Source organism: Narcine bancroftii, chromosome 2 (assembly GCF_036971445.1).
Source record: "Narcine bancroftii isolate sNarBan1 chromosome 2, sNarBan1.hap1, whole genome shotgun sequence".
NCBI lineage: Eukaryota > Metazoa > Chordata > Chondrichthyes > Torpediniformes > Narcinidae > Narcine > Narcine bancroftii.
In genome coordinates this window covers 141,244,082-141,261,881 of record NC_091470.1, presented here as the reverse complement: position 1 = coordinate 141,261,881, position 17,800 = coordinate 141,244,082, and the positions used below count along the sequence as shown (strand labels likewise).

General features: G+C 41.8%; 2 protein-coding genes across 14 annotated transcripts in view; both read left to right on the top strand.

Annotated features, from left to right (window-relative positions):
- The window catches only part of slc35e2b (solute carrier family 35 member E2B), a 33,969-nt gene extending 21,014 nt beyond the window's left edge, over positions 1-12,955 (top strand). For both annotated transcript variants that reach the window (XM_069918244.1, XM_069918243.1), the window contains exons 7-9: positions 5,622-5,694; positions 8,819-8,964; positions 11,512-12,955. In XM_069918244.1, the coding sequence (XP_069774345.1) occupies positions 5,622-5,694; positions 8,819-8,964; positions 11,512-11,746 (454 nt within the window). In that variant the 3' untranslated portion in view covers positions 11,747-12,955. The remainder of the gene's footprint in view (positions 1-5,621; positions 5,695-8,818; positions 8,965-11,511) is intronic.
- Positions 12,956-14,906: 1,951 nt separating this feature from the next.
- The window catches only part of cdk11b (cyclin dependent kinase 11B), a 60,513-nt gene continuing 57,619 nt past the window's right edge, over positions 14,907-17,800 (top strand). For 7 of the 12 annotated variants that reach the window (XM_069918236.1, XM_069918239.1, XM_069918235.1 and 4 more), the window contains exons 1-2: positions 14,909-14,978; positions 15,635-15,730. Coding sequence is in view for 1 of the 12 variants with exons in the window: in XM_069918230.1 (XP_069774331.1) it covers positions 14,940-14,978 (39 nt within the window). In the remaining 11 variants the exon portion in view is untranslated. Of the gene's footprint in view, positions 14,979-15,634; positions 15,767-17,800 lie in introns of all 12 variants that reach the window. The other 5 variants (XM_069918223.1, XM_069918230.1, XM_069918238.1 and 2 more) reach the window with 5 other exon arrangements.

The window sequence follows — 17,800 nt, the reverse complement described above, 5'->3', positions numbered from 1 at the left end:
TTAGTGACTTGGATAACAATGGTTAGTAAGTTTGTGAATGACACCAAGACTGGATAACGAAGAGGGTTATCTATTACCATCAATCAGGGCATTCAGTACTGGAGCTGGGACGTCATTTACAAGATGTTGGTGAGATGGCAATATGTATTTGCAGTTCTGGTCACCCAGGTGTGGGAACAGATCTCATTGAGCTGGAAATGGTGCAGAAAAGTTTCATAAGAATACTGCTTGGAGTGGTAGACTTGAATTATCAGGGGAGATTGGATAGGCTGGGAGTTTTCTCCCTGGAGCATAAGAGGCAAAGTGGGGGACTATAGAGGTTTATAAAATTGTGAGGGGCATCGACAAGGTAGATAGTTGTAGTCAGTGTAGGGGAGTCTAAACCTAGAAGGATAAGATTTAATGCGAGAGGGGAAAGATTTAAAATGGACCCAAAAGAGGGTGGTGTGGATATAGAATGAGCTGCCAGAGGAAGTGGTAGCGATTGTTCCATTTACAGGTATGTGCATGGGAAAAGTTTGGAGGGATGTGGACTGAATATGGAAAATGGGATGAGCTGAGAGGGCATGCGGAAGTTGGCACTAGGGCTTTTTTTCTGTGCTGTAGACCTCTACATCTATGACTTCAAATCTGATATAAAGGTCTGTAACTTTGACCTCAAACTGAGAAAATTGATAAATATATTTAATAAAGATTTGGGTGTCCTTCAAAGTGATGTGTTTCATTAGTAATCAATTTTAAAATCGTTTTGGGAGTCACGTGATGGAGTAGTGGCCGGTCAGGGAATTCCAGCCCTCTCCGGAAAAGTTGAAAAAAAACGCACAAAACACAAAGGTGCAAGAATAAAAAATAAAATAAAGTAAAAGTAAAGGTGAGAAGAAAATGGCAGCGAAGAGAGAAAAGTCGAAAGCAACGGGAAGAAGAGAAGATGAAAGAACGTCGGAAGAAGAAGGTGAAGGCCTTACCTGTCTGAGGAGGCCCGCCGGGAGAGAGAAGCCCGCTCCCTAAGGTCGGTGGAAGTCCCGAGCTTGGGACTACAAAAATGGCTCGTGGAGCCAAGGAAAAGTGCGCAACCGTGCATGAAAAAAAAACACACTGACGGGAGGGGGGAACAGCTGAGGAGTCGATCTCCACAGCTGAGAGTGACAGCTGCAACACAGCAACAGGAAGAAAACATAGAAAATAACAAGAACAAGAAAGAAGATAGCAAAAAGAAAACAAGGAAACAACAGATGGCCAACCCAGAGGAAGAAGAAGAAGAACATAGAGAAATGGAAGAAGGGAAAGGCAGGACAATGGATATATTTTTTTTTAAAGAATATATGGAATCAGTGAAAGAATGGCAATTACAAAAATTTAATGAGATAAAAAGAAGAATTAAGAGTGCAGAAGGAAAAATGAATAAAATAGAAATGGTCATATCAGAGATAGGAAAAAGAGTGGATAATGTGGAAGAACGAAAAATAATCGTAGAAATGGAAGTAGAGGACTTAAAAGAGAAATTAGAAGAATCGAATAAAAAAGTTAAAGAGGCACATGAGCTGTTAGCTCAGAAGATAGATATAATGGAAAACTATAATAGAAGAAATAATATAAAGATAGTGGGCCTTAAGGAAGATGAAGAAGGCAAGAATATGAGAGAATTTATAAAAGATTGGATCCCCAGGGTCCAGGGAAGACCAGAATTACAGGAAGAAATGGAAATAGAGAGGGCACATAGAACATTAGTCCCGAATCCACAACCGGAGCAAAAACCAAGATCCATTTCAGTAAAATTCTTAAGATATACAACAAGAGAAAATATATTGGAGAAAGCAATGAAGAAAATAAGAGAAGACAAAAAGCCACTGGAATACAAAGGTCAAAAATTTTTTTTCTATCCAGACATAAGTTTTGAACTCCTGAAGAAGAGGAAGGAGTTCAATACAGCAAAAACGATCCTATGGAAAAAAGGATATAAATTTATGTTAAAGTACCCAGCGGTACTTAAAATAGTTATTCCAGGGCAACAAAACAGACTATTCTCGGATCCGGAGGAAGCACGAAAATTTTCAGAACAACTACAAAACAAGCAGAGAGATGAAGACATGTAATGAGAGTAAAAATGACCACGAACTATATGTATGTGTGTATATGGGTATATATATTATATATATAAATATATATATATATATATATATATAGATATGTATGTATGTATGTGTATACATGAGTCTATCTGTATTTAGAGGAAAATATATAGAATATAGATAAGAATTAATAAGGGAATGAAAGGGAATAGAGGAAATAAGGAGGGAATTAAAAGAGTGACCTTTGTTATATATGAAAATTGAAATCTTTTCCGGGGGGGGGGGGGGGCTGGGTGGGGAGGAGTTACGGTCACTGCAAAATCAGTTGATGCTTGCGAGTGAATTCGCAAATCCAAATGGAGAGGGGAGATGTGGTTGCCCGACAAGGGATAAAGGGCAACTCAGGAGGGGGAGGGGAGAATGGGGTTAAAGAAGTTTTAAATAGGAGAATAAGGAAAATGTTTGATGTTTTAGAAATGTTGTCTTATAAAGTGTTCAAAACAAGAAAGCAGAAATGGATAAGAAAGAAAGGTGATGATGAGGAAACGGAAAGGGAAGATAAACAAAGTATGAAATGGCTATGTTGAACTATATGACTTTAAATATTATCAGAATACATAACCAAATCAAAAGGAAGAAACTGCTAAATTTACTGAAAAAAGAAAAAATTGAGATAGCATTCGTGCAAGAAACACATTTAACTGAAATGGAGCATAAGAAATTAAAGAGAGATTGGGTAGGACACGTAACAGCAGTGTCGTATAATTCAAAAGCAAGAGGAGTAGCTATATTAATCAGTAAAAATGTACCAATTAAAATAGAAGAGGAAATAATAGATCCAGCATGGAGATATGTAATGATAAAATGTCAGATATATTCGGAGTGCGTTAGCTATAGAACCACTAGCAGAATTGATAAGAACAGAAAAAATAAAAGACAAGGAATATAAATCAGTTTATTTGCAGATGATGTATACTTAACAGAACCAGAATTATCAATAAAAGAATTATATAAGAAATTGAAGGAATATGGAGAAGTGTCGGGTTACAAGATTAACACAAATAAAAGTGAAGCAATGCCATTGAATAATGCGGATTTCTCAAAATTTAAGAAGGAATCACCATTCAGATGGCAAATGCAAGCAATAAGATACCTAGGTATACAAATAAATAAAAACCTCGGCCATCTATATAAACTCAATTATTATCCACTAATGAAAAAATTACAGGACGATTTAGAGCATTGGAAAGATTTACCACTAACACTAATAGGAAAGATAAACTGTATTAAAATGAACATTTTCCCAAGGATACAATACCTATTTCAGGCATTGCTAATACACTTGACAGAGAAATTCTTCAAGGAGTTAAAGAAAATAATAAGGAAATTTTATGGAAAGGGGGGAAACCGAGGATAGCACTAGATAAATTAACAGAATGGTATAAAGAAGGATGCTTACAACTGCCAAACTTTAAAAATTATTATAGAGCCACACAATTAAGATACCTATCAGATTTTTATCAAACAAGGGAAAAGCCAGATTGGACTAGATTAGAACTAGATAAAATAGGGGAGAAGATACCTGAACATATATTATATAAATGGGATGAAAAATTGGTGCAACGTAGGAAATCTCCAGTATTACATCATCTGCTCAATATTTGGAAGAAGATTCATGTAGAAAGGAATAAAACAAATGACCAATTACCAAAACTAATACTGATGCAAAATCAGTTAATCCCTTTCACAATAGATAACCTTTCCTTTAGATAATGGGAGAAAAAAGGGATCAAAAGAATAGAAAATTGTTTTTCAGGAAATAAATTATTATCCTTTGAACAAATGAAGGATAAATATAATATAACTCAAGATCCAGTGTTGGCATACTACCAACTGAGATCCTACTTGAAGGACAAATTAGGAAGCAGTCTGAGGTTACCAGAGGGAAGTAATTTTGAATATGTGATTACAGATACAATGATAATCAAAAAATTTATAACAAATATGTATATTAAACTGCAAGAAAAGGAGAATGAGGAAACAAATGGTAAAACTAAACAAAAATAGGAACAAGATTTAAATATAAAGATAAAGAATGAAACATGGGAGAAGTTATGCTCTGGAACTATGAGAAATACAATAAACACTAGGTTACGTATGATACAATATAACTGGATACACAGGCTATACATTACACCTCAAAAGTTAAATAAATGGGTCCCAACAGTATCTGACAGATGTTTTCGTTGTAAAAAAGAAATGGGAACAACAATTCATCCAATCTAGACATGTGAGAAAGTAGAAAAAATTTGGGAAGATATTAACCAGATATTAAATAAAATTACAGAAAACAATATACCAAAAAACCCAGAGATCTTCCTCCTAAGTAACATAAAAAACAAAGAATTTGGACTTGATTTGGATGGTGCACAAAAAAGATTTGTTAGGATAGCTCTAGCCGTAGCAAAAAAATGTATTATGTCATCCTGGAAATTAGAAGATAATTTGAGAATACAACAATGGTATATAGAAATGAATAAATGTATTCCATTAGAAAAAAAACCATATAATTTAAGAAATAATATTGAAATATTTGAACAAATATGGGAGCCATACATGAAACATATTAGAGAAAACCTACCAGGGACATCTACCACCTAAATTAACGAAAGGAGAAGGAAATGAAAAGAATTGACTCAGTGGAATTTCTTGTTTATTTTTATTGAATGACAACATTGTTTGACTGGTTTAATGTATCTTAGATTTTGTACTTTAAATGAATGGGGGGGATGTAGGGAGGGTGGGATGGGAGGAGGGGGGGAGAAAATGACACTGTATATATTTGAAAAGGAAAATGTATGTATCTTGGTCAATGTGGTTTATGGTGTGAAAAATAAAAAATTTAAAAAAAAATTTAAAATCTCTTTCTCATGCTTCGAGTATTAGAACTACACACCCAGTCAGTAAGTGTTGAGTAACTTGAAAGCTAGAATGTAGCATTGAATTTTAACTGGAGAGGTTAAATTTGGCTCTCTAATTTAAAAACAAACTCTGAAGCAATTTTGATCTAGTGTATTTGATGTAGATGTGTTCTGATATGGCCTCTACATTGCAGGCTTTGGGAAAACTCCTTAGAACTTTTAATTAATAAAATGAAGAATGTCATCAATATCTTGATTTATTATTTTTTTAAAATTGGTGTTTAAATTGTTAAGTAATAATGTTTGTTTTATCCACAATTGCATGCAAGGAAACTGTTCCCACTGTTGTAGTTGAGAGCAATAGATTTTATCCCTGTTAACTATTGGTGGCTGAACCTTCACCTGTGGGATAAACCCAGACAGTCATAATTAACTGATTTTAGCCACTACTTGTCAACTTGAATTTCAGCTGAAATTTGTAATGGCTACCAGCAATGTTCTTCATTTAATAATTAACATATTTGAAAGTTGGCATTCCAGATACCATTCAGTAAAATGTGGAAAATATCTTTCAAGGTAATTCTTGATGTCTGAAATTTCTAGTTTGCAATACTTTCTCTTTGTATTCTAGACCACCAGAACTGCAGTTTTATACCAGTGCTGCTGCAGTGGTAATGCTAATTCCAGCATGGATCTTTCTCATGGTAAGAAGACTTCTGGAGGTTTCGGAGATTCCTTTTACAGGAACCAGTAATAGGTGTCCTTTTCTCCAATTTTAAAAACAGCAGGCCATTTGACCAATCTGCAGTGTACTGGTTCCAACCAGAGTAATTCCATCAGTACTGCAATTTCGTTCTCAAATCAGATCAGGTACTATTTATTGTCATGTAATATTACATTTATTTTAATACACAAAATTTTCTCTAAGCTGTCATAAGGCAGACAAAGATTTGCCATTAGCATTGACCAGCGCCCCTTACATCCAGAGAAAGAGAGCAAAAGAGACTCTCCCCAGAGTCACCAAGTGTCCGGTGATTTTCTTCCGGCGCTCCTGCAGCCTTTGTAGCCGTACAAGACTCCAGTTCAGTTTAAACCATTGGAAACTCCAAACCTCCAACATGATGAGGAAGCCTTCAGTGCCCGGGGCCTTTCAGGAACCCTTCGTGCCCTCAGCACCCCCTCGAATCCTGGTTCCAATACACTTCCCTCATGATATTGCCTTGTTCCCATCCGATGCAGACTTTTCTGACCCTCAGGGTGTGGTAAACGAAGCAGAGGGACTATTCAGAGTTCCCAAAAATCTGTCCAACGGTCCAACAGGCAGCTGCGTCCAAAAGCATGACTACCTTGTCCATTTCGACAACTGCCATAACCCTGAGACAGACAGGAGGGTCCAAAGGCGACCAGCGTGACAGATGGTGTTTCTACCAAAGGAGGTGGGGCCGGAACACCTGCCAATGAGTCCCACCGTGCACTTACTCAGCCGACACCCAGGGAGGGATATGGCACCGCCAGCCGCCAGTAATGGCTGTGGCGGTTGGCGAACACAGGCCTCTTCTGCGCTGTTGATTGAATCTCCGGGTGAAGGTTTTTCATCAACACAGGAGCTGAATACAGCATCCTGCCACCGAATGCCTTAGAATGAGAAGCCTAGACTAAGCAGTCCAACCTACTTGTAGCAAACGGGATGCGTATACCCAGCGACAGCATCAGATCAATCCGTTTGCTACTAGGAGACTCAGCTTACAGGTGGAATTTCACTATTGCGGCCATATACCAACCGATCCTGGGAGCAGATTTCCTGAGGGCCAATAACCTTCTGGTTGATGTAAATCCATGCCTACAATTTCCAGACATGCCTACTCTCGCCTAGTACACGCCCAGCCCTGTGCATGCAGACCCTGTCTACGGACAAGTTTGCAAAGGACATGAGTTCCCCAAAATCCTCACACTGGATTTTCATTTGAACACCTCACTGCACAACGGCCAACATTGTATGACGACTGAAGGACCGCCCATTCACGCCAAGGCGAGGAGACTTTCTCCCCCCCCCTCCCCCTGACTGTTTACAATAAGCCAAAGAATAATTAAAAACCATGGAGATGGGCATCGTCAGGCGTTCTGACAGCCCCTTGTCATCTCCCCTACATATGGTCCCTAAAGCAAGCGGGGGTTGGCGATCTTGTGGAGACTACCGGAGACTAAATGGTGCAATGGTACCAGATCGTGATTTCGCCGTGAATCTACAGGGGACACTCTTCCAAAGTGGACATGTAAAAAGTTACCACCAAATCCCCATATACCCACATGATGTGCCCAAGAGAGCTATTATAACCCCATTTGGGCTGCTTTGAATTTCTGAGAATGCTGTTTGGGTTTAAAAAAAATGTGATGCAGACCTTTCAATGACTAATGGATGCAATTTCCAGAGATGTCCCCATCGTTTTTGTCACCTGGACAATATCCTGGCAGCCAGCACTACGGAGGATGAGCATGTCCAGCACCTCAGACTCCTATTCCGGAAGCTCCATGATTTCGAACATTAAACACCTCCAACACAGCACCCATAGTTGACATAACAACTGAGACTTGTGCCAGGACATTTTTATCTACCTGGGTGGCACATTTTGGGGTACCTGTGCACATCACCTCCGACAGAGGTGCACAGTTTACATCCACACTTTGGGCTGCATAGTCACGCCTCTGTGGCACACGACTCCATTTCATCACATCCTACCACCTGCAAGCCAACGGGCTAGTGGAGCACTTCCACTGGCACTTGAAGCAGGCTCTGTGAGCACGTCTCACAGGGCTTGAATGGTCGGACACACTGCCCTGGGTGATACTGGGTATATGGACCATTCCAAAAGAGGACTTTCAGGCTTCGTCAGCTGAGCTGGTTTATGGCACGCCCGTTAGTTCCAGCCGACATTCCACCCTCGCCCGATGATGCAGATTCCATGGTATTGGAAGAACTCCAACGCTTGCGCCACTGTCTGGGGGTATTGGCCCCAGTCCCAGCCACAAGACATAGCTCACCATCCACGCATGTCCCGGCAGATCTCGACTTGGTGCCTTTTGTAATTCTCCGCCACCTGATACGGGACACAGCTACAGCATCCCTACATCGAACCGTGCAAAGTGCTTAAAAAAAAAACCAATGGGTCCACCCTGCAGTTGGACATTGGGGGCAAACACGAGCTGAATACAAGGGACTGGCTCAAATCCACCCATGTCAAGCCAGTGCCAATTCCACTGCTATGTCGCCGTGGACGCCCCCAAAAAGCCTAAGACTCTATCTTTCGTAGCAGGGGACGATTCTGGGGGGGTGAACTGTAGCCGCAGCTGGGTGGTATGGCTTCACGTTCAAATCGTCCTTGTAATGCCAGCCGACCATGAGTCCTGCGTTGAGGTTTCGCTGGACCCCCTCCACTTCAGTGATGAAGCCCAAGGGGTGAGAAATGCGCCGGGAGCTTCCTGGCGCCACTTCCGGTTTCAGAACAGCCAAACCATAAGTGACTTTAAAAGTGTCTAAAAAAGATTAAAACAATTCTTTGGTGATTACAACGCGAGTCAGTATTTTCCTTTGCATCTCTGTCTTAAAAGGCACCACATTGTCTTCATTTATGAAGGTGCTCTCTATCACTGTGAGAATGAGAGTGCCAATTAGAGTAGTGACTGTTGGTATACTGACTGCCAAATTTAATTTCCTATTGGAGTATGTTTACTTGTATGTACTGTATATGTTATTCCACATGCATACATGATGCCATTCTATAGCTTCTATAAAGATTTAAAAAATGCCGCACCTTCCCCTTTGTCTTGTAGGATGTTCCAATCCTTGGAAGGCGTGGACACGAATTCCATTTTAATCAAGATGTTGTAGTTCTGCTTCTTATAGATGGGATCTTATTTCATATTCAGAGTGTAACTGCATATGCTTTAATGGGAAAAATATCGCCTGTAACTTTCAGGTAGGCATTCCGTGGAGAGGTTCTTTGAGGGGCGACAAGTTGTCTTTTTTTTTTTTATTTAATTTTTTTATTTTTCACACCATAAATCACATTAGCCATGATATACACTATTTCTTTTCACACATATACAGTGACTTTTTCTCCCCCCCCCCTTTCCTCCCAAACCACCCCCCCACCCCCCCCTCTCATCCATTTTAGGTATACAATCTAGGTTGCATTAATCCAGTCAGACAATGTTGTCATTCAACAAAATTACACCAGAAATTCTACTGAGTCCATTCTTTTCTTTCCTTCTCCTTCCATCAACTTAGGTAATGTTTGTCCCCGGTAGGTTTTCGCTATTGTATTTAATGTAAGGCTCCTATACTTGTTCGAATATTTCAATATTATTTCTTAACCAATATGTTATTTTTTTCTAATGGAATACATTTATTCATTTAAATTTGGTAGTTTCTTCCTTTTAATTTGGTTATGTATTCCATTAATATTTAAAGACATATAGTTCAGTGTAGCCCTTTTATATTTTGTTTATCTTCTCTTTCCGTTTTTCCATCATTACCTTTCCTCCTTTTCCATTTCTGTTTTCTTATTTTCAACTCTTTATAAGACAACATTCCTACAACATCTAACATTTTCCTTATTCTCCTATTTCTATCTTATTTAACCCCAATCTCCCCTTCACCTCCTGAGTTGTCCTTTATCCCTTGTCGGACAACCACATCTCGAGGGGCGACAAGTTGTCTTGATGCTGTTTGTGACATTGAGGGGTTCTGGTAAAACAAGTCAGTAGGCATTAGGGGAAAACCTACAAATTGTTGGAGTGAGATGACTCAAAGGAGGATGGTGGTGATTGGAATCTTGCCTCAGAGATGTACCTCAGCACACAGAGTCCATTACTTTCCTACACATCCTACAGTAAAGACATGTTTTATTCATTCCCATCAGCCCCGTCCCCCGGATTCTACCACTCATCCACACACTCAAGGTAATTTCCATTTAACCCACTGTCCTGTGAGTCTACAACACCTGACCCTGGATCTGTGGCAGTGGCTCTGCACACCTGGGGACCTGGGGGAGTCTTCTGGCCCAATCCATATTCACTTGCATTATCAATGATGTTTCTTCCAATTTAAGTAAAGCACAAAAGTCTGCAGACACCGTGGTTGAAGTAAAAATACAATGCTGGAGAAACTCCGTGACCTTTATATAGCAGAGATAAAGATACATAACCCAACATTTCAGGCTTGAGCCCTTTATCAAGGTATGAGCAACATGAAGTCAGGTGTCTGACTTCAGGCATCTGCTGACATTCTTCCATACCTTGATGAAGGGCTCAAGTCCAAAATGTTGGTTATGTATCTTCTACTTTGCTACATAAAGTCCACTATTTGACCTGCTGAGTTTCTCCAGTTTTGTGATTTATTTCATTCAGTATCTCGCCCACTTCTGATTCCAAGCATTAATTCCTTTGTCAAACACTTGATCTCTCACCAAGATCCTGCAACTTGTTTTTCATTGGGCTATCCCATTTCCTTTGAAGACAGGATTGATCCAGAGATGGATTTTATGGGATGTTTTAGTTCAAGTAATTAAATAATTAAAAGAAAAGTTGTCTTGTTAATAATAACCATGAAATACCAGGTGGTTGTAAAATCCCATCAATTTTAATTCTTGTCCTTCATGGATGCAAACCTGCCCTCTGAACCCAGACTGGCTGTATGTGACTCTGGGTCTACCACTGCTTGGATTTTAACCCTTTGGAATCAGTGTCCTTGTGTCCAGGGTCTACCAACAAGTGCATGTTCTCCATTTCCCTGTTTTCCGGGACTGGTTTCATACCCAACCACCAGCGGGTTTTTACTCATGTTTTTATTATAGTTTGCCCATGGACCTAGTCCGGCGTATATATCATGGAAGGATGAAATTAAGAATGGGCAGTAAATGCTGTCAATCCCAGTAATGCACAAATACCTTGAGCAAATACATTACATCAAACAAAATCTTGTTACCCTTCCCGTGGTATCAATGTCAGTCTTGCGTGCGTGCGTGCGTGCACGCGCGCAGTGGAATGATTCATGGAGGTAGGTTTCACGTCATCTGCAGGTGAAAGTTGAGCATAAGAATGCTTGTGGAGCAGCCATTCTCAATATGGGCCACAGTACATTGAAGTTAAAGCCTTGTTTTCACCTCACATAACAAATATTTTTGCGTGTTTAATTTTGGGTAGTCGGTAGGAAAGAATTATGGAGAAAATCAAAACTTGACTTCTTTGCAGGAGAGGGGCCCATAAAATTTGAGCAGGGTCTGGGGGGGGGGGGGGGGGGGGCCATCACTGAAAATAGGTTGAGAATGGCTGATGCAGAGTATTTCGGTCTTTATAGTTTATTTACTCAGCATTATTTTTGTCAGACGAAGTTTATCATTGACATTTTTAAATATGATGAACCTTAAAACTTGGACATAAGGAAGTAGAATTATTGACTACATGAAATACTGTATATACTTGGTCTAGAAAATTCACGATCTCGTTTGCTTTCCCCAATCCAGTGTTGCTAGCACAGTGAAGCATGCCCTTTCCATTTGGCTCAGTATTATCATCTTCAGTAACAAGATCACTGCCTATTCTGCTTTTGGCACAGCTTCAGTCACCATTGGAGTCTTTTTGTATAACCGGGCTCGTCAGTATCAGCAACAGAAAATCCAGGCTTTGGTGTCATGGAATAGTGATGGACAGGAAGGTCACCCTCTGATGACTGAGGAGCTGAAACAATGTGACAAGTAATATTCCACACGTCTCACTTGTGGTTCTGTAAAACTGGAGGTACCAACAACAACACTCAAGTTCATAGACTACATTTTATTCCTTTATTGGCTCTGCAGTGTTAACTTGTGATTGTTCCAAAACATTTTTTGCTTATTTTTTAAAAAAGTTTAATTTCCATTTTAATTAAAAAAAAATGAATTGCTTCCCCATTGTTTAATTAATAATGTTAAAAATTGATTCAGCAAGTGCCCTGAATTTTTTTAAAACCATAAAGCCGTGTAATCATTGAATTTACTCAGGGTTTGCTGAGTTGTTTCTGTTATGGGCTGAGCTTCCACCAGAGGATGAAGTGTAGGTATTATTAATGGAATGTCAAGAATTATTTGAATTCTGTACATATTCTATTTGAGTTAGCATTTTGGACTGACTATGTTAAACAGTGATTGTTTGCTATGTAAATCAAAGGTTTGTATGGAAGTTTAATTGTTTTCTAAATGTTAATATTTCATTATATGAAAGTGAACCATTAAAGATTGCTGCTGTACCTAAGCAAGTCACTTTTCCACAGGCAGCACACTTTGTCCTTGATATTTTAGACCAGCCATTATTTAGCTACAGCCCCCTTAGGACTCTGCTCAATTTATGGGCCCCCTTCCCTGTGAAGCAGACAAATTTAAATGGTTTCTTCTGGCCCTCCTTAAGTGTGCTGTGGTCTGTGGGGAAGTGGGGGGAGGGGGGAGGAATTCCCAAGGAAGTGGGGGAGTGGCACATGGCTCCTGTTGAAAATGGCTGTTTTTGACATTACTTTTCTGAGAGAGATATTACTTGAAACTTTCCTAGTTGAAATGCAAAGATTCCTCCCAAATGCACTTTAAATACAAGGTAAACCACTATTTGACAAACTCTCCATCCTTTTTTAATCTTGAAATACCTGTTAACATCTATGATTGTGTTTGGCTAGGTTATTATTAATTCATTTTATTTAGAACAGTATAATTATGAGAACCAGTTTTATGCCTTATTTGAGTTGTTATTCCCTGTATTTAGAGTTGCAAACTGGTCAATGCTATTAAACTTGCAGAAAAACAAAATTGTTAGTTTTTACACGAGGGCTTTTTAAGAAAGTTGAGTGATGCGTCCATTTTGATTATAATCACAATTTGTATTTATCAGAACTGTGCTGTATTGTATGTTTCCTGTGTCTCAGTTAAAATATTTAATTTTTAACATGTTCTCTGTGGAAGCTTTTATTATCAGCATGCACCTGGATTTAGCTGATAATTCTGTACTGTCAACATCAAAGCAATGCATTTCATGACCTCCAGAAGTCTTCATTGCAGTCAAGCGATGACTTAATATTGTCATTATTGTTCAGAATGTAGGGAACACCATCACAATACAACATACAAGCAGTTCCTGATGTGATAAACAACCAGGTAACCTGATTTATGACTGCATTGACAAGAAAACAAGGGAGAACTTCCTATTCTATGGATATTGCCATGGGATCTTTAATAGCACCTCTAATAACACTAAATAACAAAGATTTTGCTTCCTGAACACGTTTGGATGTATTTTATGGATTTTGGACTGCTGATCACAAAAATCCCCTTAAAATGACAGGAAATCACAAAAATAGGCTGTATCTATATGATGGTACGTGATAGAAAACTTTTAAGTCTACTTCAAGCATATAAAACCCGTGCCTTAATAGTGTCGCACTAATGTCCGGAGAGGATTTTCTTTCCTCCAAATTCCACTTGATCCCCCCCCCCCACCCACTTCCTTCGCTCCCATTGCCACCACCCGTAAAATTCATTCTCCTGGTAGCAAAGGCATTTGACCAGGATGGAATGGTTGTTGATCTGGACCTGGGCTGGCAGCCCCTTTCAATTTCCAATTCACCCACAATTTTGTCCCTCCACAGCACCTCTTGGATTCTGGGATCCACTTTTTGAGGACTCCCACCAGATCTCTTCCCTCCCCCCACTATCTTAATGTTATTTCTCCTACTGTAGTTCTCTAGGGAGTCAAACTTTTTGCACATCCCCTACCTTTCCCTCAACCACACATCCATTTGTCACCCTTTCAGTTCAATCATCCAATCTTTCTTTAATTACATTCTGACCCATCACCAATGTTTTTTTTTAACCTGGCCAATGGCCTCCATTATATTCCTGGTAGAGGGCATCAAGCCCACTGCCTCCTTTTCTGTCTCTCATCTGTCCATATTCTTCCTCCTCTTCCCCATCCTCCTCCTCCAATGCTGCGTTTCCTGACAGCACAATCCTTCCCTCAGGTCCTGTTGCCCGCCAGGCCCAATGTCTTGTGCTCCTGACTCCTACCCCTGGATGAAACAGCCTTATCAGGTAGTTCCTTTGTCGTCTTGCTGGTCCGTCGCAGCTCTTCTGCTGATGCTGCCTCCGCCTCGGGTCGCTCACACACTGCACACTCCCAACAATGCTCCTGCTGCCTCGATCACAGCTTTCCCTTGGCCTCCTTGAGTGTCAGCCTTGCCAAGGCTGCCTTTTCTCACCCACTTCTAGTTGGACGGCCTGAAGTTGGCCTCTCTGACTCGACCAAGTGAGCCTTTTCCATATCTTGCATTTTCTGTTCCTTCTGAGTTTTGTTTTTGCATTCTTGCCCATTCTTTTTTTTAAACTTTTTCTTGTTTCTTTTCGATATCCTCTTGTGGGTGTTTTTTTTTGGGGGGGGGGAATACTTCTCTTTTGTCTTCTACCTTGGGAATTCTAAGTTCCTATTATTGTCTTCCCACTGTCATCTTGGATCCTCTTGGTGGGAGAGGGGGTGATGACGGTGGAACTGGTGTCTCTACACCCTCCGAGCTACGCCGCTGCCAGTTGCTGCAGAGCAGTCAATCCACGGGCGCATAAGAGCGGCAGAGAGGGTCCCCGCAGTCTACCTCCCCCATCGTTGTGCTCTATCCAGTTCATTGTCTGGAGAGGGTGTATAAAATAAGCGAGGACCCTTTCCAACCCCTCTTCCCCCCATCCCTCTCCCCTCTCCCCTTCCCACCATCCCTAACCCAAGCACCACCAGGCCGAGAAGCAGCTTCTTCCCATGGGCAGTGAGATGTTAATGGACCAGATAAACACCGCCCCCCCCCGGCACCTGACCCCAGCCACCAGGAGCAGATGAACTTTCCGCGCATGCGTGGGGAGACTCCGTCGCGTCGGGTGACGTGTGATCGATGCGACGGGGCGAGGAGCAAGCTGGACGGGCGGAGAAGGTGAGGGCCGGGCGGCGGCGGGGGACAAGGGGAGGGAGAGGGAGATGAGGAGGCGGCGGAGGGACGGGGACCGGCCTCCGCTCCTAATCCCGGTCAGTGATTGACGGCCGCAGATCCCTTCTTCCCTCCCCCGTCATCCCCCTCCCTCCCTCCCTTCGCCCAGGCCTATCCACCCCCCTTCCTGTCACCCCCCACTCCCATCCCTTCCCCCTTCAACCCACTGCCCAGTCTTGTCCTCCTCCAGAACCCCTGCAGGCCCCATGTGGCTCCCCCACCCCCCCGCCCGTTTCCATTACCATATGGCCACCCCCGACTGTCCAGCCTTATCCATCTCCACACCCGTCTTAACCCCCTCTCCCAGCTGGAGAAACGCCAAGTCGAGCAGCTTCTGTGGGAGTCAATGGTCAGCTCAGTCTCGGAACATCCTCACACTGACACTGCTCGACCTGCTAAAGTTTTCCAGCATTTAGCAGGTGCTGCAATATGTGTGTCCACAGATCCCCTTCTGCTGGGCTCTGGACCCACACTCCACACCCAGAGCAGGTTGCCTTCAACCTTGAAGGTCTCGTCAATGTTGAATTTCAGTTTATTGTTGTCCACACAAGTACAATATTCAGATGCACTGAAATTCATGGTAAAAATTTAAATTCTCTTAGGAGTGTTATGGTCAACGCAATGCTATGACAACACTAGCGACCCGGGGTTGAATCCGGTGCTGACTGTCAGGATTTGTACATTCTCCCCATCTCTGGGTAGGGATTCTCCAGTTTCCTCCCACCTTTCAAAACGTATGTGCATATAATTGGGCTGAAGGGGCCTTTTACCATGCAATATGGTTTAAATTAAAATGCTACAATAGAGAAAAAAAGTGTCATTTTTGTTGTGGAGATAGATCCTGGTCTTTTCTTTGGCTTGGCTTCGCGGACGAAGATTTATGGAGGGGGTAAAAAGTCCACGTCAGCTGCAGGCTCGTTTGTGGCTGACAAGTCCGATGCGGGACAGGCAGACACGATTGCAGCGGTTGCAGGGGAAAATTGGTTGGTTGGGGTTGGGTGTTGGGTTTTTCCTCCTTTGCCTTTTGTCAGTGAGGTGGGCTCTGCGGTCTTCTTCAAAGGAGGTTGCTGCCCGCTAAACTGTGAGGCGCCAAGATGCACGGTTTGAGGCGTTATCAGCCCACTGGCGGTGGTCAATGTGGCAGGCACCAAGAGATTTCTTTAGGCAGTCCTTGTACCTTTTCTTTGGTGCACCTCTGTCACGGTGGCCAGTGGAGAGCTCGCCATATAACACGATCTTGGGAAGGCGATGGTCCTCCATTCTGGAGACGTGACCCATCCAGCGCAGCTGGATCTTCAGCAGCGTGGACTCGATGCTGTCGACCTCTGCCATCTCGAGATCCTGGAACAGTTTATGGTTAGGGCAATATGAGTAGGTTGAAGAGCCTGATAGCTTTTGGGGGAAAACAATACTTGAATTTGAATTTGGTTGTGGGACTTCAATCTTCATTATCTTCTGCAAGGAAATCGAGTGAGAAATTGTGACCAGGATGATTGGGGGGCTCCTTATGATGGTAGTGCCTCACAGTGGTGCTTTTGATTGACAGGAGGTTGGTACCCATAATGCACTTGGCCAGGTTGGCCTTGCTCCTGGGCACTCAAGTTTCTAAACCAGGCTGTGATGTAACCAGTCATGAAGGAAGAAAGCAGAGAGTAGAAGTGGAAGGAGAGTAGTAGTGGAAGGAGAGTATTTTGCCCGGAGATCAGTGACTAGTGAAGTGCCGCAAGGATCTGTTCTGGGACCCCTGCTGTTTGTGATTTTTATAAGAGATGGAGGGATGAAGAGGCAGAAGGATGGGTTAGTAAGTTTGCAGATGACACGAAGGTTGAAGGAGTTGTAAATGGAGCTGAAGGTTGTTGAAGGTACAAGAGGATATAGACAGGATGCAGAGTTGGGTGGAAAAGTGGCAGATGGAGTTCAGTCTGGATAAATGTGAGGTGATGCATTTTGCAAGGATAAACCAGAAGGCTGGGTTTTTTCCTTATGGATGAACAGAGGGACCTTGGGGTCCAAATCCATACATCCCTGAAAGTTGCTGCACAGGTTGATAGGATAGTTAAGAAAATCTATTGGATGCTGGTATTCATTAATAGGGGATTGAGTTCAGGAGTAGAGAGGTCATGTTGCAACTCTACAAATCTTTGCTGAGACCAGACTTGGAGCATTGTGTTCAGTTCTGGTCACCTCATTATAGGAAGGATGTGGAAGCCATGGAGAGGGTGCAGATGAGATTTACCAGGATGTTGCCTGGATTGAGAAATAAGTCTTATGAGGCAAGGTTAACGGAGCTGGGACTTTTCTCTTTGGAGCATAGAAGGATGAGAGGAGGTCTACAAGATTATGAGAGGCATAGATAGAGTGGACAGCCAGCCCTTGTTTCCCAGGGCAGGATCAGCAAATACCAGAGGAGATGTATACAAAATTAAGGGAGAGAAGTTTAGGGGAGATACAGGGGTTAGTTTTTTTTACACAGAGTTGTGGATGCCTGGAATGCCTTGCTGGGGATGGTGGTGAAAGCTGAAACATTGTGGGCATTTAAGAGACTCTTAGACAGACACATGGATGAAAGAGAAGTAGAGGGTTATGAGGTAGAGAGGGTTTAGTAAAAAAAAACTTTTTATATGGGTCAGCACAACATTGTGGGCTGAAGGGCCTGTACTATGCTGTATTGTTCTATATTCACTTTCCACAGTACCCTAATGATAGTGTTTTTAATGATTGCTCCACAGTAAAGTAGAGCCTTTATGAAACAGCAATTGCAGATTTTT